The sequence below is a fragment of the Letharia columbiana genome, assembly GCF_014066305.1.
Source record: "Letharia columbiana isolate WasteWater2 chromosome Unknown Sc0000016_s0, whole genome shotgun sequence".
Classification (NCBI taxonomy): domain Eukaryota; kingdom Fungi; phylum Ascomycota; class Lecanoromycetes; order Lecanorales; family Parmeliaceae; genus Letharia; species Letharia columbiana.
In genome coordinates, this window is record NW_023501056.1 from 856,795 (window position 1) to 881,528 (window position 24,734).

The following is a 24,734-nucleotide window of genomic DNA, read 5'->3' on the forward strand; positions in this document are numbered from 1 at the left end:
GGTGGATATGCCGATTAGCCTGGATCGAAGACTGGTTGCGTGTAGTGGAGCTGATGGGAGGTTAAATGTTTAAGACTGGAGAAAGGGCAGTTTGAGGGGGATGGTTAAGACGGGTCTCAGGTCTGACACCGATGCAGGTATCGTCGCTGATACAGAGTCAGTCTTAAAACAATCGAGTGCTGTGACTTCTTACATCTTAACAGCCAGCCTTGGTGGCGGACGGGTTTCAAACATGAAATGGATTAAGGTAGCAATTGATTCCCTTGGGCACAACAGCGCTCCAGACAGACCTAGTCGCCTCATCAAACAGAGCAACAACTAGGGAGAAGATTGTAAATTGATTGGACGTCATTGCTTCTTGCTCTATGGTGGCCCGCCTGGGTGGCGCGAAAGGCCCAAACGACTGCCTTTGCCCTGTTTCAGTGACGGAAACATGATACTTAGAGAGAGGCTGAGGAAATTCCCTCCCCCATCGGGCGACCATTTCAAGATGTTTATAAAGGGCATGTCTCGCTCTGACATTGATGGTCATACTTCATCAGACTCCTTCATTACAATCCGAAACAGATCAGCCACATCGAGACGCGGACGCACAGACACACGTATTACTCATTCAGCCAAAGAGACTTATACACTCGCATACACAAAATATCAAAGTACGTCCTTCAAACAATGTGTCGCTTGCTTTATGACTGACACGGCTTCAGCGAGGATGTGCAATCAACACCAATCCTACTTCAATTGCGGACACGCGGTCAAGTCCATGCCTGAGCAATGAGACACTGCTGGAGGATGCCGTGACTGTATGGATACAGAAACTGTGTAAGCGACCGAGCCAGACGGGCAATATCCTTGAAGTTTCGATAGATTGCTGATATCTGTCGATAGGCGCGTCCTTAAGCGCTATGAGTGCAGTTCGTCCCTTCGATGCCTATCTATTTCGCATCCATTACTGATCGAATACTAGCGGCTTGCTTTGCAGCAGCCGTTCGGGCTGCAACGGCTCGGTACTGTTACCAGGCTTTTGAAAAGCAGGTAGTAGTAGCTTCTCAGTATCAAAAGCAGCGAGATTTATTGAGGATGGAATTGGATGAAATCCAGCGCTGTGTTTTCAGCAAGGCATCACAGCAAAAGAGCGGTTAGCGAGCCAAGGAAGCATGCTAGGAAGGACAGTTGAATGCCTGGATCTTTGAATCAAAAAGACACCATATTAGAAGATTTTCAGAATCAGATATTCCCTTCTTCATCTAACCTTATAACAACGTGAGCATGCATCGGCCGTTAGTCGCATCTTGCCTTCGAGGATCTCATTAACATCACATCATACATCCCCCCTCCTTCGAACTCCCCACCTCACTGACCCCTAGTCTAATCTTCCTCCTCTCGCTGCCACCACCAACGCTGCCACCCACCAGGCTCGACCAAGCTTCAACCATCCATTCGTACCACACCTTCCTGTTGTCCGTAGCGCGGAAGATGGAGACAGTAAGGGTGGAGCCATCGGGGGTGTAGAGCGGTGTCTATGTACTCACGTCAGCGTACCTAGTAACAGGGCGGCCAGGAGAAGGGTGGGGGGGTGGGGGAAGACTTACTTTCAGTGGGAAGAAGATCGGGAACCAACTCATCATCTCCGGGCTCTTCTCATCCATGTTGAGCGGATTTGTACTTAGCTCAACCCCCGGATACAGCGTCGCTTCAAAGTATCCCGCAAGCCCGTGACACACAGCCCGATCTCGCAGATTGAAACTGAGACGAGCCTGCCGGGTGTTGTGGGTATTTTCGGAAGACGCAGGAAGCGTTTCCATAGGACCGTGGCTAAATGACCAGACGGGGAGGACGTTGGGCACAGGAGTCGGTATTGCGGAGCTATCCGTAGCAGATGAAGTCGTACTGGGACGCGAGGTCGTGGAGAGATAGTCGATTGCGTGTAACATCACCACGTAAGGTGTGTTTGGCGCTTCTTTGTCAGTCATTGTACGGGCTAGGATATCGGCGTGGAGTTTAGGAGCCGCAATGGGGGTTAGATAGGCTGTGTAGGAGGCGGGGATTGAGATTCCGTGAGTGGGGTTTAGCAGAGGGAGGATGCCGTCGAGGCATTCCGGTGAGAGCTCGTTGTCGGCGAAGGAGCCCAAGAGTTCGGAGATGAGGATGTCGATGGGGCCGTGGCTTACTGTTCGGTCAGTGGTGGAGGCTACGGCAGAGAATTGGTTCTGGCTAATGACTATGCTACCGTTTTCATCGCGAGGTGGCGGCCACTGTCCTGTATAGCCAGAAGGTTGGGTTGCAGTTTCTCGTAGCGGTCCTTTCCAAGATCGCATATCCGACTTGACAAGATTGACGCAATTGCTCCATCTTTCTTCATTATGTCGTTGCAACAGCACGAAAGCGTTTGGATTCTTCTCCACGGCCCACATGTCGATCGGCACACCCTCGCTCTCGCTAGCTAGCAGTGCTTTCGTGACCAGTGGACCCCGTCCAGCACCCACAACAGCCACAACGACTCGGCCCTCCGGCCCTGAAGCAGGCTTGCCTTGCTCGCGCCAGTCAATCAGAGCCTGAGCGATGGCTTGATAGTACAAGTCATACTTGACAGGGTCTTTCTCAAAAACTTCGTATGTGATGCTTTCCAAATTGTCGGTTAATGGCTGCAGAGGTGATTGTAGATAGTCTTGATAGCCGGCACCGAAGCGCTGGAGCAACGTCTTGGGAGGCTGCTTGCGCTGGAGATAGCGGAGGTAATTGAGATGAGGCGTTGGTCCGACATTCTCGGACTTCCTGCTGTCTTGTCGCCAGATCTGGCTTGCTTCGGCAGGCGTGGGTGCGGATGCGAAGGGCCCAGCTGCTTCGCTAGACGGTTGCCAGCCATTGGCCACAGTTGTGCTGGGTTCGGGCCTTTCGGGTGCAGGTATGGAACCAACGTCCACGAGGAGGATCCACGGAGCATTGCGGATGCGCATGTACTGGGTCAGTAGTTCTTGATGGCTGTGAGTGAAGGCGGGATGGCCTGTGGCATTCTGAAAGAAAGTCTTCTCACTGAAACAAATGAGGCGCAAGGGCTCTGAGTGCCACCGAGAGCGGACGCTGAGAGGTGGGAGATGCGAGGGCACCGAGAGAGCTATGTTCATTATTAGCAGCCGCTTGTTCTCAAGGCCTGGCTGACGTTATAAGAGACCATATGGGAAGTAGGTACCTCAGGAAAGATGCCACGAGATCACCACAAGGCTCCAAAATCCAACACTGCCGGCCATGAGAGCTAGCAATACGGAAATTCCGTAGGAAGGGTGTAGGCGATGGAAATGAAGATGTGTTTCTATTCTTACCTACGAAAAGCCTAGCATTGTATGTACATAGCGTCCTTATGACGTTCCATGCATCCCATGTGCCGAAGAAGTCAAACCTCGTAGACCTCTTACGCCTCACGTTTGCTCCATCATCATTCTGATCCGATTCTCTCACTGCTCCTCTCGTAGATTCCATGGAGCCTCTGCTGCTGTGCCCTTCTGAGAGTCCCATATATTTTGCTCTTGCTTCCTTGGCCAAACTTCCCTCGACTTCGTCGCTGTCTTGCTCAGGATCGTCCATCATGGGTAGCATTATAGAGAGTTGTATGTATTGTGCGATCTTCAAAGCTTCCTGGACGGCGTAGGCGTATTGTGTCACGCCTTCGCCATGGAGCTTGCTGTGATGCAACTTTGGACTGGGTAGTATTATGTTTCCTATTCCACAAAATGCTGCGTATGCCACTTCTAATTCCAGGACTTGACGAGATAGGCAGTATATCACCGGATCTGGCGAACAAAGATCGATCCAAGGGCTCACCACGGCGAGTAGATGGGATACGGTCGCGCCCGGAGCCAACGGTGTGTCAACTGGCGACAGAGAAGGTATAGTCGGTACCGACAAGTCCGTGCCTGGGTTCTTCTCCAGCTCCGCGATGTGAGTGGATACGAGGGTAAGCACTCGCGTGTGAAAACTTGGAGTTGTGATAGGGCTAGTAAGCATGTCATACTGGGAATTGATTAATTTCTCATCATGCCGGATCTGTTATTCGACAACTCACATTACAAGCATGGGCTTGCTCCAGGAATTCTGGAGTGACTCGTACGCGTTTGCTGTCATGGTGTCCAATCCAAAAGGTGGGGGTCCAATCTTCTGCTGGTGAATCCATCCTGCTGGAGTGAAGAGATGACAATTGGAGTGATTCGGCGATAGTAGAACGTGAAGTAAGACGGTGATCATCTACGTAGAAGCTAAAGCATTATCCTCACATACCAAAGAACAAAGAACAAAAGACAACAGAGATCAAGGAGTGTATGTGCCTGGGTGCCTTGCCTTCGCAGCAGATTGGACCCTTATTAGCCGCAATTCCAGTCAGGACTAGCGCGATATCAGGCCGAGTTCAGCCTTACAGAAAATAGTTGACGGCGTAATATGCACCAACTCTGCACTTTAAATTAGCAAACTCTATCATTCTTTCGCCATGGATCGCAGACCAGACTTACAAGGTCAAGGCCGCTTTAAGCGTCGAAAGATGGAGGACACGGATTCTAGATACAGTGCAGAAAGCGACGATGACGGAGGCGTCAAGGTTGGAAATTTTGCTCAGCCCACTGAGGTCAAGCCCAAGAAGGAGGACCTGGATGCCAGGCCGAGCCGACACACAGAGGGAATAGACCAATTGGTAGAAAAGACCAGCAAGAAAAAGAGGAAGAAAGAGGAGGACGCAGAGGAGGCGTCGGATCCATACATAGCACGGCAACATGAAGAGCCTCTACCAAAGAAGAAAGAGCTGGACCCGAGAGCGAATCCGTATCTTGCTCACAGATACGAGGAGCCGGCGGAAGATGAAGGTAGTTACAACGGCTACAGCAACGGCTACGGGCGCCCAACGAACAGGATGAACGGAGTGTCGAATGCTTCGAGCTTGGCCCGATTCCCGAGGCATAAGTCTACCGCGGCGATGGCCAAGAACGCAGAAGATGGGCCCAACAATCCATTCAGTGGCCAGCCTCTGTCGTCACAATACTTCAGTATCCTCAAGACTAGGCGGAATCTGCCTGTTCATCAGCAAAGGTGTGTGGTGTGAGATCCGGTACCGAAAGGCTACATGCTGACACCATGCACAGGGACGAGTTCTTACAGATGTATCAAAAGTCTCAATTCCTCGTATTTGTAGGGGAAACTGGTTCCGGGAAGACTACTCAAATACCTCAGTTCGTCCTGTTCGATGATCAACCACAGATTCAGCGCAAGCTGGTGGCTTGCACGCAACCTCGCCGAGTGGCAGCGATGTCAGTGGCCCAGCGTGTAGCAAATGAGATGGATGTCACGCTGGGAGATGAAGTGGGCTATAACATCCGGTTCGAGGATGTGACGAGCCAGAAGACTATCCTGAAGTACATGACGGACGGTATGCTGCTTCGGGAAGCAATGAACGACAATAATTTAAATCGATACAGCACGATCATTTTGGATGAAGCGCACGAACGTACACTTGCAACGGATACTCTAATGGGGCTACTCAAGGAAGTTGCACAGCGAAGGCCGGATTTGAAGATCGTCATCATGTCTGCTACTCTGGACGCCCAGAAGTTTCAAAGCTACTTCAACGATGCGCCTTTATTGGCAGTGCCTGGACGTACGCATCCTGTCGAGATCTTCTATACACCGGAACCGGAGCGAGATTACGTTGAGGCTTCGCTACGAACAGTATTGCAGATACACGCCAGCGAACCGGAAGGCGATATCCTATTGTTCCTTACGGGCGAAGAAGAAATTGAAGATGCGTGTCGTAAGATCAGGCTTGAAGCAGATGAGATGATCAGAGAGGCGGATGCAGGCCCCTTAACAGTCTATCCTTTGTACGGGACCTTGCCTCCTAATCAGCAGCAAAAGATTTTTGATCCTGCCCCACCACCAAGTAAGAAGGGCGGTAGGCCTGGCCGGAAATGCATCGTCTCGACAAACATTGCGGAGACATCTCTCACCATTGACGGAATAGTCTACGTTGTAGATCCAGGGTTTAGCAAGCAAAAGATCTACAACCCTCGTATCCGAGTCGAGTCACTCCTTGTATCTCCCATCTCGAAGGCGTCTGCCCAACAGCGAGCTGGTCGAGCCGGTCGAACACGACCCGGAAAGTGCTTTCGGCTATATACCGAAGGCGCATTCAAGAAAGAGCTCATCGAAACCACTCACCCTGAAGTTCTTCGCTCAAATCTTTCCTCTACAGTTCTGGACCTCAAGAAGCTCGGTATTGATGACCTTGTCCACTTTGATCTCATGGATCCTCCCGCGCCCGAAACACTAATGCGCGCTCTCGAAGAGCTCAACTACCTCGCTTGCCTTGACGACGAGGGAAACCTGACCGCGCTCGGGAAGCTTGCCTCCGAATTTCCCTTGGATCCCACCCTCGCAGTCATGCTCATCTCATCCCCCGAATTCTACTGCTCCAACGAAGTGCTGTCTCTTACCGCTCTCCTCTCAGTCCCCCAAGTCTTCGTCCGCCCCGCTTCGGCCCGCAAACGCGCGGATGAGATGAAATCTCTCTTTGCGCACCCGGACGGCGATCATCTGACTATGCTCAACGTCTATCACGCTTTCAAAGGACCAGAAGCACAAGCCAATCCCAAGCAATGGTGTCACGATCATTTCGTCTCTTTGCGAGCTCTCCAATCTGCCGATAATGTACGCCAGCAGCTCAAGCGGATTATGGAAACGCATGAGATAGAGCTTGTCAGCGCTCCCTTTGAAGACAAGAACTACTACACAAATATCCGACGAGCGCTCGTTGCCGGCTTCTTTATGCAGGTCGCAATGAAAGAGGGCAACAGCAAGACGTATGTGACCGTAAAGGACAACCAGAATGTGATCTTGCATCCGAGCACAGTACTGCAGACCGAAAGCGATTGGTTGCTTTACAATGAGTTCGTGCTTACGACCAAAAATTACATTCGGACTGTGACTACTGTAAAGCCGGAGTGGTTGATGGTGAGTCTACTTCTAGGCTAAGCCCGCGCTTGTGGTCGATTTGCTGATTTGATGCAGGATATCGCGCCAACGTATTACAACATTACAGAGTTTGGCAAGGGACCTGTTAAGAGCGCCTTGCAGAGAACAATAGATAAAGTCAGGAGGAAGGAGGCTACGAAAGGACGGAAGAGATGAGAATTGGCCATGACTGGTAACACCTGCGGAAAGATTTTGCCATGATTATCTGAATACACTTCGGATCCGCCATCGTTGGTCCAGCGGTGCTCTGTGCATAGCTCTCAACTACATAGCGGGAGAACACCATGCAATACAGACTCACCTGAAAGAAGAGTGGCCCGCTGCAAGGTTCTCATATCCTTTCGTACGAAGCTTTCGCAGTTCAGCTCACCGGCAGTTCTCTATTTGAGGTGTGCGATACGTGTATGACTCTCCTGGTCCGACGTGTTCAACAACGTTGATCAGACCCAATGTGTCGGGCAGGCCGGTAGGGGCGGACCCTGAAGAAGTGGCCGTCGCAGCGGTGGGAGTCCTTCGGAGTTTACCGCAAAGGACAAGGCCCCTTCGTCGACACAGTACCCTGTCTAGACCACTTCTGCATATCCAATCAATGCCAAGTTTCCTGCACTTGAGTGCCGTGAGATTACCATGACGTCTATGAAACACGCACTCGCCATCTCGTCATGCGGGCGTTCATTTTTTTGGTCCGATGAAGAGCTGCCTACTACTGTAAGCATCCATATCTTTCCTCCACCAGGCCCTCCTTCAGAACCATAACCAAATGGATACAAACGTCACGTAGTCCTGGTATCTTGCCCTTTCTCCAGAAACCCATCCAGGGTCGCCCGGATCTTCTCCCCACCCCTTTCTTCATGCATTGCGCTCAGTATTCACGGAGTCGGCTACACATGCTGCTGCATTGTTTGATTTGTCCCCCACTCAAGCCTTGTAACAGCACCACCTTCCCAGTCCGTGGGTGCGAGCAAGATCGGCACCGGAGGGCGAAGGTCGGACCACCGGACTGGAATGGCGATGCAGGAGTTGGGGCTGTGTGGATCAGGTAGCTCGTGCTGTTCCGGCCGACGCTACGTCTTGTGCTGGCTGCTTCTACGAGGAGGATCGGCACTTCTTGCAGTGGGGTGGCGAGGATGATGAGTTGTTTGGACGCCAGACCCGGATGGAGGGTTGAGAGTGTGGGGGACGAAAATTTTCTCCTGGTCAGCGGTGCCTTTGTTGGTACCGAACGTGTGCTGGAATAGGTACGTTCAGAGACGTCAGCGCTTAAGATTTCGACTTCTCCGTACGAACTCTTCCGCGGAGCCGCGGCTGACTTTCACGCAGTAGGTAGGCATGTTTTCGGCACGTGTTGGGCATAGGGAGTGCGGTGCGGCTTGGATGGCGGTGGGCTTGAATGTCTCGTGTTGGGGCGCTTTGTGCGTGTGGATGTTGGGTTTCATTTACTACCATCGCTACGATGTTCGTTTCTGACTCGGTGCTTCTTTTGCTGTGGTGCTGCTTTGGACAATGTAGACGCTCGGGGCGCTTTTCTTCTTGTTACTTCTTGGCCACTTCATGCGCCCGATCGGCCTGTTTCCTCCTCATCTTCCTCGTCCTCTGAATACTTCACCTTCTCCCAGTCGTCCTCGTCCTCCTCAGCTGCCTCCTTGTTCTTGTCCTCCATCATCTTCACATCGTCGTCCAACTTCTTCTTGTTCTCCTCCCTTCTCTTCACATTCTCTTTGTCACTTTGTTCTCTGATTGCAAGCTGAGCGAAGATCAATTCGTACTTCGAGGGGTATGGCCCTAGGACTGATAAGCTGTTGATGCGCCCCAACGGGACCATCTGAACGACGTACGGCATCTCCGACCTGGCACCTCATCCGTGCTGATGACCAAATGTTAGTCCTGAAGACCGCATGAATGAGCAGTAGTGGTGTGGTGACTCACCAAGCACGATCTCCCTCGGTACAGGCTTCGCTACTTTCACAAATATTTCTAAGCAGCAATTACGGGACATAGGTAGAGACGGGAGACGTACTTGGCGACCGTGTCGCCTGTCCCATGGGGTTTCCTGTAGGCATCGCCCGGTTTGCCGTCTTCTTCTGACGTGTGCGAGGACATGCTGGATGAGAAATGTCAGTAGTGAGTGCAATGACGCGTATCCCAGACGGTGTGCGTTGCAAGTTTGGCCGCCTATGTCTCTGTGTCTGGAAGTTACTAGCTTGCTGATGGTGCCGATGGATGGAGTAAAGATGCGTGTCTGTGTCTTTGAGCGGCTGATCCGTCGGGGATAGTTGTGTCTGGATATAAAGAAGTCAAGTGAAGAGAGAGGTAGCGATGCCTTTTATACATCCTGCGACGTTCGCCTGATCCACGGCGTTGCATGCACAGCCTGATTCTTGACCCCGTGTTTCGGTCTCTGGAGTCCGATTCGGCCAGCCATACCGGTCGGATATCCGAAACTTCCAGCTACGGCAGCAGGCAGCCTGAGGGTACGGAGTCGTGTCGTCCAATTGTTCTAGGCGGTCGCCTCATGACATTCGCCTTCTAGGCTTAATACTGCATCATATATGGGCAATCAAGCTTCGAGGTAGGCAGCCTAAGGGTGAAGGATCATATTGTTCAATCTTTATTTTAGCCTTCGTTTCGCATATCTCACCTTGTGGGCTTAGGTGAAGTCGATACCATATCTGAAGTGTTTCAGCAGGTACTAAGATGTCAGAGGATAGAAGGTCTCGATATCGGACCTTTAACATTGTTGCATGGCTACATTTCCTTGGAGTCCTAGGGCAGGCTTTCAAGGGGCTCTTCGTTTGGGCGTTTGGGAGTGTCTTGGCGCAGGGGTATGAGAATATGGCTGTCCAGGCCGGTAGTGCCCAGTCCATACACATACGGCTGTGTCGGTGTTCGCGTCGTGTGCTATTCATCAAGATATAAGATAATTGAATGGCATCTCAAAGGTCTGTCCTTGCGACTGATACATTTCGTTGGCCACTATCTGGCGCTTCTCCCTACCTGGATGTTTTAGGAGGATCCTTTGACTCGCTCGGTCTTGACATACAAAACCATGTACTCCGGTAAAATCCCAAGGCCCTCAGCCAGCCAAGCGGGCCGAGATGAGATAGAGAAGTAATCCTTCGAGACCAGGCGCAGACACACTGATCAGCTTCGCCTCACCGCCTGCCTCTCGTTCTCATCATTATCTCGACGCAGTGTCTCTTCGTCCCCGAAGGTCTCGCCATCATCACCACGAGCCAGCTTCTCTGCGTCCCAGTCTTCCATCCACTTCGCCACCACCCGACCCTTCTCGTCAAGGTCCCACCATCTCTCAGTGATCATTTGGCCTGGAAAAAGCCTCAGCTCATCCTTCTCACGCCACTGCTCCGGCACCTCCTTCGTCTGCACATTCTCAAGCAAGTAGTAAATCGCGAAGCTTGCATACTCGCCGTCTTTTTCGACAACGCGGTAGACGGGGGTGTCGCTGACGCGACCGGCGGATTTGTAGTTGTTGAATTCGTTTTCGATGATGACGAGCTCGTGAGGGGGGTGGAAGGCCTGCGGGTGTTTTGCGGAGACATAGTTTCCAGGGAGTCTCAGACGGCTAGGCTCTGGTGGGGGAGCGGTGGGGGGGACCGGTGAGCCTTGGGGCTTGGGTTCGGGCTTGGGCGATGTCATGGTCGCGTCGTGGAAAGTGTGGTTATGGAGGTCTGTTGATTGTGGACGTTGAGTTGTAGAGGATTTTCTTTTAGGGATGTGTGTAATGTTGAGGAAGGAAAGATGGAATGTTAAGAAAAGCGAAGGTAAGTAGTCATGTGGAGACATCTCTGTAACACAGGGGCGTATCACGTGGAAAAGTGACGCCGTCTCAGCTGCCCAATGGAAACTTGGTGCAGTCTAGACAGCGGCAATGATTCAGAGGGGTCTGTTTCGATGCTGTTCCGAGACCTTGTCGTTTCGTCGAATGCTGTGAGGGATATGCAAGCGATTGGTTTCAAAAGGCGAGCAAGGCGACCGTATGTACTGTATTTACCGAGCTTTTCTTGACTGACAAGATATAGGAACGCGCCTAGTGGTAGTACCTTACATATTACGAAACACACGAGAGTTTGGCCCATTGCTTGGTCGTGTCAGCTCTCGAACAGCTCCTAGCAAGAGAGACTGGGTCGACTTACCCCGTTTGAGGCGGGACAGGTCAGTGACCAATGGTACTCACAAGATGATTCCGCCGGGTTTTTGTAACCCTTGAACCTTCATCATACCACCCCCACACTCGGGGTCGTCACTGCGCGGCGTCTGCCCTGGAAGGATGAGTCCGCCTGCAATTCAGCTTCTCTGAAACGCCCGTCGCCCACAAGGCTACCTCACACGCGATTACCTCTCTAGAGTGGATGACGAATAGTGGCAAAGCTGCCGATTGACCCTGATCTCTGCACGGCTGTGCGCCGCTGCGCTTGTCCGGCCTCCATCTCGCCTGCTATTCTTCAGTAATGTATCAGACTGCGCTACCTCAATGTATGCGCTTCTTTGTGATTCAAGTTAGATAACGCTGCAAAAATTGTTGGCTGACAGCTCCGCATGGCGGACTGAAGGTTGGGTCATTGCCCTTGCACAAAATAGAAGGGCGTCACTTTCGGTCGCGTTTGGTCCGTAGGATTGGGTGACGGACCCCTGCGTTGAAGGCGTATCCGATATCCTAAGCCACTGGGCCGGGCCGTTGAAAGGCAGCACTTCAGTAAGTCGGCAGGTCGAGTCTTTTGGCGAAATCTCTTTCTCTTTCCACGGCATGTTGCATAGCCTCGGTCCGAGTACAACCATGCTTACGTCGGGTACAAGCCCCACATGAAGAGCAGTCAATGGGCAGCAATCTACTTGAGCGTATCCAATTCATGAATTGAAACTCCTTCAGCCGTATTCCATCCTTCTCTTCTGTTATGCCGCAACATGCCGCGCGTAAGCGTCTTTTCCCAGGACAGGTGGTGCCGAGAAGTTGAACAAATAGTGCAGGCAAAGGATCTGCCCGAAGAGAGTATTCGACGAGAGATTTGCTCGCATGAGAACCGGGGTTGAGAAGGCGATGCCGGGAGGGTAACGATCTGGGTTCGGAGATGGGTATTGTCCCCCAGTGAATCTATCCGTAAATGTGTAAAGTGTGCGAAACTAGGTACTTGAATGCGGTCTTTGTACCAAGAGGGCATCATTTCAAAGCGAACGTCGTCGTTTCTTCGACCCCCATATCGAAACTCTGAATTCGGTGTTTCCTTTCTCGTTGTCTGAATTGTTTGGCTTTTGTCGGGTTACTAGAAACTTGGGAAACTTCCATTTGGGTTGGAGTTGCGGTTATAAAAGCTTGGCATTGAGCTTCCGGATCGGGAATGGTGGAATGTGGAATGGAATGGTATTTACTAGGCACCAATGTTAGCCGCTATGTTCATGGATGTTAAAGGTGCTATTGAACAGGGTACTAGACGCCTAAAAAGGTGGCGTCGGCTGGGCTGAGATTTAGTCTGTAGGAATATCACGTTTGGAGCGGGTTGTTCCTCGGTGGGTTGTTTTCTTGAATGAAGCGTATTGCAAAAGTGGTAGCAGTGAAGCACACTGCCTTGTTCTTGTCTCAACGTATCCTCCCATGGTATTAATCGCAAGGAATTGTTTCTGCCGCCCATCTATCCTCTCAGAGTGCAACAAGTCTGTTGTCTTACCAGTTCTTCGTGGTGGCAAAGGTATCCCATGCTTTTGCATCACAACAAACGGTTTCGCTAATTACTAATGAGGCAGCACGATTCTCAAACGGCTACCTTTGTCGTGATTTCCTCCACGGTTAACCCCTTCCGTATCTTAAGCACGCTGTCCACAATGACAGCATCGATTCCCTCGTTCGCTTGCAGCTGTGCATGTGTTAGCATCTCTTCCAAGTCTGCCACTGGATACATGCTTGCCTTTACGTTCTGTGGATCATTATTTAAACCGCCATAGCTCACACAAACAAGCCCAGACTCCTTAACTACCTTGACCAATCGTGGAGCAATGACCAAAGGCTCCGCCGCCGATACCACTCCAAGGAGGTTCCATCGCGAAGCGAAACGGATGGCCTCTTGCAGACTACTGGCCCGGATGTCACCGACGGGATTGGTGCCGGCTTCAGTGAGGAAAAGGATGGGTATCGATGGCTGCTTGAAGGATAGCAGGAGGCAAATGTCTGGGTTGAAGCTCGAGAAAATGACATTTCGCTTCTTGCCCAGGTCGTATACTTTGGTGAGCACTTCGTCGACGAAAGAGTTGAGCTCGACGGCGTAGGTGTCCATCTCTTGCTCTTCGCTTTCGTGCAGCATGGGGTACTTCATCTCGATGTTAAACCCGATGTGCTCAGGTAGCTTGATGAACATCTCTTCCAGCGTGGTGAAGGGAGCTTGGATGAAGTTGCCACGGCTGTTCGCTTTGAAGCCTTTCTCCTTGAAATCTCGGGTATTTTTCATGCGCTCGCTCATATCTGACGTCGAGTCTTTCGTCAAGTCGCCGAGTGACATTGAACGGTGTTTTCGTGGGTCGGAACCGTTGATGGCTTGGGCTGCCGCTGAAACAGGTGATGAAGGTCGGGATGGGCGAGGGGTACGACGGTCGTCATTGACATGAAGAAATTGCTCAAGCGTCAAGGTGTGCACCGGAGCATCGATGCCGGTTTCGCTGACAAGAAAATCGTGGTAAATGACTGGGACATGGTCTTTCGTCAATTGGACGTCAAACTCGATGTATTGAGCTCCGAGGTTGGCAGCTGCGATGAACGACTGGATGGTATTCTCGCCGAGCTGCAGAGAATTTCTTGCAGCTGTGTTCTTGCCCAAGCCTCGATGGCCGATGACCATGGTTGAAGCCATACTCTTCCAATAGGTCAAGTCCTCGGCAATAGTCATGTTAGGATGCGTGAAAGGTGTGATGATTAGGAAGTTGAAGTTGACGGAGCCGATGACTTCAAGGGTGCTTGCTGCCATAATGGGAACAGCGAGATCTCCTTGTAAAGTGATGCGTTTGGAGCCAACGCTAGGCTTGATGCTTGAAAGCATTGCGACACCGCGGCCTACTCTTTGATCGTTGGATCCTGCATAGGTTGGCACTATGTCGAAGAGCAGTCTCACTTTTGTAGCATCGAGCGCGGTGAAAACGATAGGATCAGTACTAATGTTGTCTTGCACAGGCAGGTCAATGATCGAAGGCTCTCCGGTTGCTTCGCTAGCGGACACGACGACGGATAGCGCAGTGTCGAGTTGAGTGGAGTGAGCGTCGGCGAGTGGGATTCGATCTAGGTTCACAGCTTCGACAACCTTCCGAGTGTCCATAGTACCAAGACTAACAAGGATCATTGTTTCTCTTGTCAGATAGCGATGCCCGTAGGTTTTGACAGGCTCACTCCTGCGCAAGGTCCCATTGCCGTTGCCATTAGTCGTTGCATTCGACGTCCTCTCTGCGAGTGACTTGTTTGGTGCGATAGCATTCAGAGGAATGACGGCGAGCGGATCCAACTCGGATGATGAAGGCAGGGCCGTCACGTCTGCTAAGACCACTGCAATAGCCATATGACCTCTCAGCGCTGCGTGCTCTTTCGCTGTCCAGCCAGAGGTATCTAACCTCTCCAAATCCGCTTTGGCCGCAACTAACATCTTGACAAAGTCAATATGACCGTCAACGCAGGCGACAAATAAGGGGGTCCAGCCAAACGAGTTCTCAGCAACCTCTATGTCGGCCTTCTGACCTTCGTGGTCCTCAAGTAAGATCCTTGCGCATTCCGTATGACCAAAGCGAGCGGCGACATGCAAAGCTGTTTCGCCTTGGTCATCTCGATAGTCGAGATCCACCCCGGCTTCCACAAGCAGCTTCACAATAACGACAAAGTCCGCCTTCACAGCCAAAGCAAGGACTTCTCCTGACTTCGCCATATGTTTCTGTACCGCTGCCTTTCGAACATTGGCGTCCTTCCAGTCTACGGTCTCAAGCAGTGTTCTTGTGGTTTGAGAGTGACCACCAATGACACTTAAGTGCAACGGCGAATATCCATCGGCGTCCTGCAACAAAGGCGCATCAATACCGTGGCTAACTTCGCATTGTCCCCAGGCCTGGATGCGGGAGACTATGATCTGACAGATGGCGACACATCCATATTGTGCAGCGTAGTGCAGCGGCATTCTCTCATACACATCTCTAGCCTCAATAGCAATCCGCTGCTGTGGACGTAGCTGATCCAGAAGGTATTCCAACAGCACGATAGCTTTGTCGTCCCTACTCAGCTGGCTGATACCATCGCGCTCCTTGGTCGAAAATGATAGAGGAAGTAGGACAGGCGGTGCGGCTGGCTTGATGTAATTCGTTGTGTCGATGTTTATAGCATCCGTAGTGGGCTCCCCATCTCCTGAACACTTGGAGCGTCCAATAGTGATGACTAGGCGGTGTATGCAGTTACGCTTGTTAATATCATCCCCCGCATCGAGTGTCTCGATCATCGACAGGAGCTGGTCAATGCATGCTTTCGCGCTGCAAGATATCGCTCTTTGCAGAATATTTAGAGTCAAGATGGGCGGGAGACCTCCATGAGGATGTTCTGCGTTCGGGCTTCTCTGTGACAACAATCCGGTCATTCTGAGTGCATCATCTGTACGTATGGCTTGATCCACACTGTCCAGTATGCCTGCAGGAAGGGCCAACATTGCCTTGGACGTTGCCCGCCTCAAAGAGTGAGAAGAGTGGGTAGAGCTGTTATCGTCGCGGATCTTGATCTTTCCAAGCTTTTCGAGCCAGTCATTGATAGTCTTCGTCGTCTCCAGGAGATGGATGTTGGTTGCGAATTGCTTTAGGTCAACCTTAGAGTCCAGGTAGCGTCGCTGCGTTGCAGTCTGTCCAATCTTCTTGTCCAACTTCTTGGTGATCTTTACAAATCCTTGTCTGTTGGTCTCCCCGTACCACTTCAACTTTTTCAGTTGTCCTCGTAGTTCCCGTAGGGCCCCCCAGAGATCGTCCTTCTCATCCTCGTCTATGCCATTCGCTGTGTCCAGTGACAGGCCGTAACGATCATGAAGTAGTTTGAGTCTCCTAATTGCATCTCCATACTTTTTGTTGTAGAATTTGTCCACGTCCTCAAGGTTGCGGTCGAGCGAGTAGAAGAACTCTGTAGGGGGTCAGCATGTAGCCACCAAGTGCAATTCACAACTTGACTGACCAGCGGTGTCTGCGCCATCTCCATGCTTGACCCCTTCTCGCGTAGACTTGATGAGCTTCTTCAACGCCTTATATTGGATGTATGACGCGGACCATTCCGGAACCTGGTTTCCGGGAAGATTTCGACCAAACTTCATGGTGAGAGCTCAGACAGATACTGAAGTGTAGCGCTGACGGTAAGACAAGGAAGGATGTAGCGTAGAGAAAGGAATGGCACTGAGAGAAAGTGTTAATGACAGAGGCGCAATCGGACCCGGTAGAAGGCGAACAAGGACAGAGCAGACGCGGCGGTTTTGAAAGCCATTGAGGCGGTGAATGGTATCATACAGGTAATCCAAACATATCAAAGGAATTTGTGTTGAACGGAGGGAGCTTTCAGTGACAGTGCCCTGCACTAGACACGTGTGAAATGTTTTATTGGTCGTGCGTGCCTCGAGTGAGGAATCTGGTTGGTTGATAGGATTGTGGGGATCAGGACAAGGGCAAGACAAGGTTCGGAAGGGACGTTGTGGATATGCAGGCATCCATTTTAGGTACATAAAGTAGGTAAGAGTAACAGCATTCGAAGCAAAACAGCAAGATCCTGTAAGGTAGTTTTTTGATGATATTATTACTATATTTTACGCCGTTGAAAGGTCTTGAAGCAGAGAATACCTTAGAAGACGGCAGCAGCAATTCGGAAAAGCAAAACCGCAATTTCTTTACCTTATCTCCGCAATCTCCTTAGCGCGACCCCCAGTCCTGCAAGGAACCGCAATTGCAAGAAATCTTCCTCTATTCCTAAAGTACATCTATCTATCTACTGCCTTTTCCCACGCCCTCCAAGGCATAAGATGCCCGGACAGACACCTTGAGCTTGCTCCTCGGAGGCTGACTCGCAGACGACTGCTGACCGTACCCGTTGTGGCAAGTAGATGGGAGTGTTGTTGGGGGTATTTAGTCCGTGTTAGGTTCGATTCCTAATGGCGCTGGTACAATATTAATGGTGTTGCGGTCCTTTTTATTTTCTGGGAGCCGGCTCAACTATGGAGCTCTGCACCGGGTTATGCTGGACGCCAAGATCTCGGATAACGCCCCGCCGCCTGCAGCAGGGTTGCCGAGGCAATGCGCTTAGATCTGCTTCGGAATCGCCGCGCCTGAACTGAGCTTACCTAGTTTGGAGCCCACTGCCTTTACAAGGCCCAATAGAGGTCCCTAAAGCTCAACTCATGCGCTCCCAGGAAAAAGCTCTAGGGCCCCCTGCAATCGGGTGGCTTTCCGAAAGTCGGGTTAAGGCTCCACTAACGCTGGCTAGGAATTACGGTGTAGACCTCCGTACAGGACACCGTTCTCGAGAGAAATGTTCGAAGTAGGACTGCAGAGCGAGGCAGCGTGAGAAGAGCTTTCGTTTCTATGTAACGGGCTGTAAGGTACACGAATCGTAGGCAATCTCATTGGCACTTGTGGCATGACACATCAATACTTGTTGCAGCTATGCACGAGGTTGATAGAAGAGACCCAGGCAAAAATCCAACTTGTAAGAACTCCCATAGCTCGCCGCTCTTTGATCTTCGAAACAGCGGAGAATACTGTGCTATGGTGCTTTTGTAGGTCTTTGAAAGAACCGAGTGTGGGGACTCTATGATTGCCCTCAACATGTCTTGTAGTCTGGATGCAAAGAAAATGCAGATGCATAATCCACCGGCTAACGTCCGTATGTCACAATGGCAAGACGCTGGAAACCAAGGGTAAATTGATCTTGATTCCTCTTGTACAATCAATCGACCGGCTAAATTCTACTCGGTTCCCAGAAGATAGAAGCCGACAGCTTGTTGGGAGGCAAAAACCTACTCAGTCGGGCCCTGCGGCGGGATATCGGCAATCTTCCGCTGGGTACAACCTCCATTGTTCCGGCCCCCATACCTCTCCATCATATATTATGACCAACGACGTGAGTCTCTGAGCTACGATGGTGACTCTCCGATCCCAATCCCGGATCCAAGATCTTACGAAATGCAGCCGTTTCAGCCCCGGCAGCAGCGAGAGCTGTTCACCGAAGAGATACCAGCACGCGAAGAAACTGAGATCGGTGATGTTGCCGGCATTGGTTGGCCCAATGGCATCGGCAAAACTCTCGATCACCTCGCAATACGTGAAATCATACCATGATTCCCCAGGGCGGAAGGTGTTCTCGCGGTAGTAGATGGGAGTCACCTCTAGGTAAAGTTGCCGGCATGTGAAGCCGACTGCGAGCCTCGAGCTCGGGAGTGGTCCGTCGTCCGTCCGGTGTATCTCCATCGAATTCGCAGATCGGAAGTTGCTCTCCGGCAGTCCGTCCTGGCGCATACGATCGTGGAGAACCACATCCCCGTCCTTGACAACCACATACCTCCATATCTGATCGCGAATCTCGGGAGGAAGTTTGAGTAGGGGAGAGAGCTCCTGGACGGGCAAAGAGATCCTGCTGGTTCCAGGCATGGTGTGTGGTCGATGGGACTTCCAAGAAAGCGTCTGGGAATGTAGACAAGGGAGAACGAAGTAGCAGGAAACCCTTGCCAGAAGTGTTGACGAGGTGCGGCAGACGTGTCAACACAAGCCTAGCGAGAGTGTTGAACACAGCCTCGATTCAAAGATCACAGCAACAACCTCAGAGCTGGCGAAGTATGTAGGGGCGAAATCATAGTACACTGGTATGGCATGCGAGACACATAAGGTACCAAGTCTAGGGATGCGTAATGACTGACATTTGACCCCTATGACAGTCATGTGACGGTCATACGGTGATAGGCCGTCTGACCTGACAAATAACAGCGCTAACCGTATACCGTAGGTGTCTAACCGTAAAGATTGTAATATAAGGCTAACTAAAGATAGGCATAGTAGATAGAAGCTTGGCGTTATCTATTCTTAGCTCAATAAGATACCACTAGTGATACTCAGTTTCAGCCCTGAATATCTCTGAATTCCACCATACCCTTCGAATCCCACGCTTCACCTTACTACAAGCTCTTTGCAGTGCGGTCATTTGAATACATACAACTGTCAAATGACCGAGAAGGTCTGACCTGACGTCACGTGTCATATGACAAATCCACATCCCTAACCAAGTCCGATATCCTGAACCCTCGTGGCAACTATCAAAGTATCCGCCAATCCCTCTCCTCACACCTTGTTCATATCAGCGAGTATATTCTTCAGCCCCTTCGTGCAGGAGTTAGCTGCATATGCAGTGGGGCTGGCAAGGTTTGTCTCCTTGTAGAACAGAACCTCCTGGACAAGGAGAGGGACCCAGCAGACGATGGGTCACTAGATCTGTCCCGCTCCATATTTGCTCGGAGCTTGGAAAACTCGCGCATTGACTATGGGTGGGATTGTGGCAAACATGAATACTTCCAATCAATAGATCTCTCAAGGTTTCAACCTTTTGTGTTGTGTCTCCACCGGAACCTTCCGATCCCCATCTGGAAATGCTACACATTTGAGAGTAATAGAATTTGCATAATAAAGTATTGGATTGAGATGCTAAACTACTGGCGTCGATCTTGATACAGTCTGAGCGATGTACGAGTGATCCTCTCCATCTGCTTTCATAACAGTATTGCACCATGTCTTACCTCTCTCTGCCTGCTCGTTCGGTATTTGAACACCGAAAGAACACCACACGTGTGGAAGACCTGCCGACTTAAGCATGCAGGACGAATAGAATGGTATTGAAAAAATGCCCGCCAGGCAGCGAGTGCAAGGCAAGGCGGAAAGAAGAAGCCCCTCGAATCCAAACCGTCCACAAAAGTCCTCGAGCACCAATAGATACCGACCAGGCAGGTTTCACGAGGCCGAAAAGAAGGAATGACGTAGTAAGAAGTGCTCGATGGGTGGATAAGCCGATGCGAAAATACGCGACGAGACAGATCTGAGAATGCTGTGTCCTGAATTCCTCCGCGCATTGGCGTGTATCAAGCGGCACTCCGAGTGTTGGCGCGTTGGTGAGACGCAATGGTCTTGAGTTCTTGTTCACGTAGATCCTCGAAGAAGTCCTCGACAGCCCCATGATGCCAAGCGTTGTTGGTGTCCCCACGCTGGTTATCATAGTCGGCCAGGGTAAGACCCATGTAATCGAACGCTGGATGCGTAGAATGCTGATCTTTTGGGGCGTTCGTAGTCTTGGGTGGAGGCGAGTCTCTACCACCGTCGTATCCAAAATTCACTGAATTGTGATATGTCGTTGAGGCAGTGTAAGCGCTAGGACCATGGTTCTGATGGCTTGAAGTCTCAGCGGTATGCTGCCTATCGCTGTACAAAGCCTCTGACGGTAGACGCACTTGAGGAAGGGGTTGGATGCCCTGTTCACGATACAATGACGATGTGTGAGCCTTCCCAGCGCCGTCAAATTGAGGGAGATAGCCATGCGCTTGGTATGTGGCGGAAGCCAAAGATGACTGAGCTTTGCCGACGGCAAGATCTGGGTTCGTTCTAGCAAGTGAAGCAGAGCTTGAAGGGTGAATTGTTGCATAAAGACCGTTGCCGATGCCACCGGCATTGCCACCATCGTTGGAAGCATTGTTTCCCTTGTTTTCAGACAGCTGTTCCACCCCTTTCGCTTGAGCCCGCTTATTCCCGTTCATTTTGTCTGCCAGCGTTGAGCTTATCTGGCTGAGGATGCTCATAGGTTGGGCAGACGAGTAGCGGGGACTCTTGAGCATCTTGCGGAGGAACTGGTGGGAGTCGCTACTCCCAACGCTACGGTACAGGTCAGCCAGGCTTCATTTGATGCAAGCTGAGTCACATAACCTACCTTGGGACGTTAACAGCATTGACTTCACAAGAGTCCAGGGCATTATGCGCATTGAAGCCCGTAGAAAAGGGATAGTTGCCGTTGACACGCGGGATTGGTGCTCGGATGGTGCTCGCGCTAGGAATGTTCACCTTCGCCGTCTTGGGAACGCCATGCTCCTTCGTCCTCGCTTGCGTTTGCAGCGATTGAAATCGAATTGAACTGCTAGGAGTCGTGGGTGTGGTACCTTCTTCGGGGCCCCACGGACTCTTTGACTCGGTCACTGGCTCCGACGAATCCGAGTTTTGACGGTGGCCTTTTGCGGCATCGATATCGTGATTGTCGGCATCAGCTTGCTTGTTCTTGAAAGTATTGTACGCTTTCATATCGTCCAAGTACTTCTGGGTTACCTCATCCAGTGGAGTGTGGTACCATATGCTATTCAACTCCTCTTCTGTTGGTTTCCGGCTTGAACCAGGGAACAGGGTAGAATCCCAAGCATAGGCTGGCATAGGAGATCCAGTACGTGTATCATCATTGCCCGGCGGGTTTGGACCCATGTAAACCTTGCGAGGCGCGGTGTTCATCTGAATAGTTCCAGCCCCTTTGTAGGATGAACGGATACTTCCTGCTACTGGAGTCTCCGGGTAGTCTTCAATGTAAGCCTGACGTGGATTGTGAACTGTCTCGAAATTCTGAGCTATGGTGGTTCTATGTCCAGTGGATAGATGTGGCTTTGATGCTTGCGCAGTAGAATGGATGTTGCTCGCTTCGAATGGCCGCTGAATGCGCTTATGCTCAGGCGTACGGGGAAATCCTTGTGGTAGCGAGGGCGCTTCGGGAACCTTCACCTCGTCGCCAGGCTTGAGCTGAACGTTCCAGGCAGATCCTGTGTGCTGAATGTTAAGCTCGCTTGTGCTCATTTCCTCGAGCGCGCTCGAGTCAAAGCTATGCCTCAGTTCCTCACGCTTCGAGCTTGCAGTTGGTGAATAACTCCGATAAGCCGGTTTTCTTGGGATCTTGGAATGAGCTTTAGGTGCTGCGATATCAGACTGTATCAGTCTCTTGTTGCCGTCACGGTCGTAGGCAAAATCGCGGAAAGATACGGATGGTAATTGGCCTTTGAATGCAAAGTATGAACGGGATACGTCTATGACATCTTTCATGCTGTCAGTCGTAGCAGGATCCCAACCAAAAATGCGGGGCGAGTTGCGCGCATGCTCGCATCCCGGCCCTGGAATATTGTTGGCTCCTTGACGACGGTAGTTGAAGGCACTGTCATTCCAATTCCATGGGCGAGGGTTGCCGACATGATCTGGGACTTCGGAAGGCAAAGGGATAGGGTCACGATCGCAGATGGCCCACCAGAGGTCCTGTTCAGCGTCGTAGGCGGGGTCTTTGCTTTGACCACCAGCGCATCCATACAGCCTCGCCTGCTCGCGAACCCGACGAACGGCCTCTTGAAACTCGGCAACGGTGGTGCAATAGGTCCTACTGTCTTTGGTCCAATTGTACAGATACCTAGCAGCGTACTCGATGTCTTCATAGTCTATGACACGCATTGCGGGGTCTGACGGGTCCAACACACTGGAGGACGACGACTCCTCGATTTGCGATACCGTTCGAGTCTTCGGAAATGAGACGTTTTGATCAGAATGAATTGCCCAAGTAGAAGAGTTCGCATTGTTCTGGGTCTTGGGTGCTGGATCAATACCTCCAAATGCTGCTCGAATGCCAAACTGTTGGTGCTTGACCTGCTGGCTTTCAGTACGCTTGCCGAAAGTGGCAGAAGGTAGATTTGAAGTATTCCTTGGAACGAAAGCAGGCGCAGCAGGCGAAAGATGCTTGCTCATGGTGCCTCCTTTGGCCACTCGGTCATTTTGGACCGACTCGCGCAAGCTAGTGGGACCAGGAACGACTTGCGCAGCAGGTGTGACTGGCAGTCCAGTGGCAGCAGGCGTAATGATTGGTATGCTGTGCTTTGGTTTCTCTTTACTGAGACGGATCCTATCAATCTCTTCCACTAGACGTCTCCGCTGTGCTATCAAAGAGGCTCGCTCCGCTGGCGTTATATCATAGTGGTATAAAGCAAGATACTTATCGAGGTTTGTGAGTTCGGTCTTCAAGCTTAGCTCGTCACCGTTCTGTGTCTGGTGTTGAAAAGGTACGTCACTCTTTGACATATCTGGCCGAGCAACATTGGTAGCGCTCGCCAGGGGTATCGACGGAGCTGAAGCCTGTGAGGGCTGAGGAGCAACATTGTAGTGAGAGTTGTTGAGATATCCTTGTAGATTGGCTTGGGGATAGTACTGCTGATCAACAGGTAGGTGAAAAGGCTGCAACGGCTCCATACTCGTGCTGATCCCGTTCCAAGATGCGCGATAGCTCATACCATTGTAAGAGACTAGTGTGCTACCGTCCGGAAACAACACCAGGGGTACCATAGGAGCTTGCGCTTGCATTGCTGGACCCATGAAAGATTGGTACCCGAATGGCAAATCGTTGAAGGGAATGGCTGTTTGCGTTGAGGTAGTCTGAGGTGCATGCTGAAGGCTCATACCACCGACACTGCCGCCCTGGCTTTGCAAATAGTCACCTAACGTCATGGAAGATGTTGCTTGCGGGTTCTGAGTACGAATGTTTGATTGAGTCGAGCGGCTTTCCTTCTGAGAAGATCTTGCCGTTGCTGGACCGTCTCGAAGAAGACCGTTGAGCGAGCCAAAATCTAGCATCGGTGGCGGCGAGGAGGGACCAGCTGGAACGATGCGACCTCCCGCTGTCACTCGATGGTGTGGAGGAGAAGCGTGTGCCTTCAAGAATCGCGCAAAACCATCGTGTCGCTGTAAAATAGAGTTCTCTGGAGGAGCATGTGGTTGACGAAATGGCTGATGCATGTACTTTGATTTCCCTGCAGGGTAAACGGTGTGGCTGTGAGTTTCTGCGATACCAGAAGAGATGTTGGAGACGTCAGACAGGCCCCTAGAGCGTGTTGGTAGTCGACGTGACGTTGCAGCTCCCATATACTGGAAGATGTTCTCTGGAATTAGGATTTAGCTCATCTCATGGAAGCCTGGAAAGCTGGAACATCATAGCACTCACCTGCGATTGCCTCCGGTTTAACGCGCAACATAACTGGCACCGCGGGCTGTGTCTCTTTCAACCTCAGCAGAGTCGCAATGTCGTACACCTTCTTCGCTGGCTGACAGCCTTTTTGACGAGAGGCATGGTCGTCTGTTTTAGCAAGAGATTGTTTTGCTTGGCTGGCACAAGGTGGAGCCCCGTCGACATGAGCGCGTTGCAGCTCGGTTGCATCGTTTGAGGGTTGATCGTGCTGAGACTGTTCTTGGACCCAATCAACGATGGTAGATCTGACAGGAGGGAGGGTCTCGGAAGACGGGCGGTCGTTTGCTAAAGGTAGGGTCATGTTTCTTATGGCGTCGAGGTCAAGGTAGCTGGTCTCGCTGAGTTCAGGGTTCGCGTTGATCAGGGAGAATGCATCTGTTCCTGGGCTAGAATCAACACTCTGCATACGGGGTGGGGAAGGGACATTTGTCCAGCCCCCTGAGGACTGCATTTGAGAGTTGTAGAGCTGCTTGAGTTGTAGAGCTGCTTTTGGGCAGGTGGCTGTCGTGTCTGGGTTGGGGTATGGAGTTGTGATGGTGTGTAAGTTGACTCACCTAGAGCAGAAGAAATTTCAAACACTAGAAGCAGACAACTTGTGCCAGCGATGATCCCGGTCGATTATGTGAGCGAAAGGTTATTGGTGGCAATAAGTGTGATGGTTGCCGACGGC

The 24,734-nt window shown here is 51.3% G+C and overlaps 8 protein-coding genes across 8 annotated transcripts; 1 reads left to right on the forward strand and 7 right to left on the reverse strand.

Moving 5' to 3' along the window:
- Positions 1-1,316: 1,316 nt before the first annotated feature.
- Positions 1,317-4,168, reverse strand: HO173_005878 (uncharacterized protein; the record flags this gene model as incomplete). The annotated part of the gene is made up of 4 exons (XM_037307790.1): positions 1,317-1,520; positions 1,593-3,115; positions 3,321-4,008; positions 4,061-4,168. The coding sequence occupies 4 exons, from the start codon at positions 4,166-4,168 to the stop codon at positions 1,317-1,319; spliced, it is 2,523 nt and encodes an 840-aa protein (XP_037165599.1).
- Positions 4,169-4,480: 312 nt separating this feature from the next.
- On the forward strand, positions 4,481-7,167 carry HO173_005879 (uncharacterized protein; the record flags this gene model as incomplete). Its single annotated transcript, XM_037307791.1, has 3 exons — positions 4,481-5,073; positions 5,127-6,990; positions 7,048-7,167. The coding sequence occupies 3 exons, from the start codon at positions 4,481-4,483 to the stop codon at positions 7,165-7,167; spliced, it is 2,577 nt and encodes an 858-aa protein (XP_037165600.1).
- A 706-nt stretch (positions 7,168-7,873) lies between these two features.
- On the reverse strand, positions 7,874-8,342 carry HO173_005880 (uncharacterized protein; the record flags this gene model as incomplete). The annotated part of the gene is made up of 2 exons (XM_037307792.1): positions 7,874-8,240; positions 8,299-8,342. 2 exons carry the CDS (start codon positions 8,340-8,342, stop codon positions 7,874-7,876), a joined length of 411 nt encoding a protein of 136 aa, XP_037165601.1.
- A 218-nt stretch (positions 8,343-8,560) lies between these two features.
- Positions 8,561-9,111, reverse strand: HO173_005881 (uncharacterized protein; the record flags this gene model as incomplete). The annotated part of the gene is made up of 4 exons (XM_037307793.1): positions 8,561-8,793; positions 8,847-8,875; positions 8,938-8,967; positions 9,029-9,111. The coding sequence occupies 4 exons, from the start codon at positions 9,109-9,111 to the stop codon at positions 8,561-8,563; spliced, it is 375 nt and encodes a 124-aa protein (XP_037165602.1).
- A 1,041-nt stretch (positions 9,112-10,152) lies between these two features.
- Positions 10,153-10,812, reverse strand: HO173_005882 (uncharacterized protein; the record flags this gene model as incomplete). Its single annotated transcript, XM_037307794.1, has 1 exon — positions 10,153-10,812. The coding sequence occupies one exon, from the start codon at positions 10,810-10,812 to the stop codon at positions 10,153-10,155; it is 660 nt and encodes a 219-aa protein (XP_037165603.1).
- A 1,961-nt stretch (positions 10,813-12,773) lies between these two features.
- HO173_005883 (uncharacterized protein) lies at positions 12,774-16,328 on the reverse strand (the record flags this gene model as incomplete). The annotated part of the gene is made up of 3 exons (XM_037307795.1): positions 12,774-12,875; positions 12,927-16,141; positions 16,193-16,328. 3 exons carry the CDS (start codon positions 16,326-16,328, stop codon positions 12,774-12,776), a joined length of 3,453 nt encoding a protein of 1,150 aa, XP_037165604.1.
- A 1,693-nt stretch (positions 16,329-18,021) lies between these two features.
- Positions 18,022-18,648, reverse strand: HO173_005884 (uncharacterized protein; the record flags this gene model as incomplete). Its single annotated transcript, XM_037307796.1, has 1 exon — positions 18,022-18,648. One exon carries the CDS (start codon positions 18,646-18,648, stop codon positions 18,022-18,024), a length of 627 nt encoding a protein of 208 aa, XP_037165605.1.
- A 1,475-nt stretch (positions 18,649-20,123) lies between these two features.
- On the reverse strand, positions 20,124-24,515 carry HO173_005885 (uncharacterized protein; the record flags this gene model as incomplete). Its single annotated transcript, XM_037307797.1, has 3 exons — positions 20,124-20,907; positions 20,963-23,978; positions 24,041-24,515. 3 exons carry the CDS (start codon positions 24,513-24,515, stop codon positions 20,124-20,126), a joined length of 4,275 nt encoding a protein of 1,424 aa, XP_037165606.1.
- Positions 24,516-24,734: the final 219 nt, after the last annotated feature.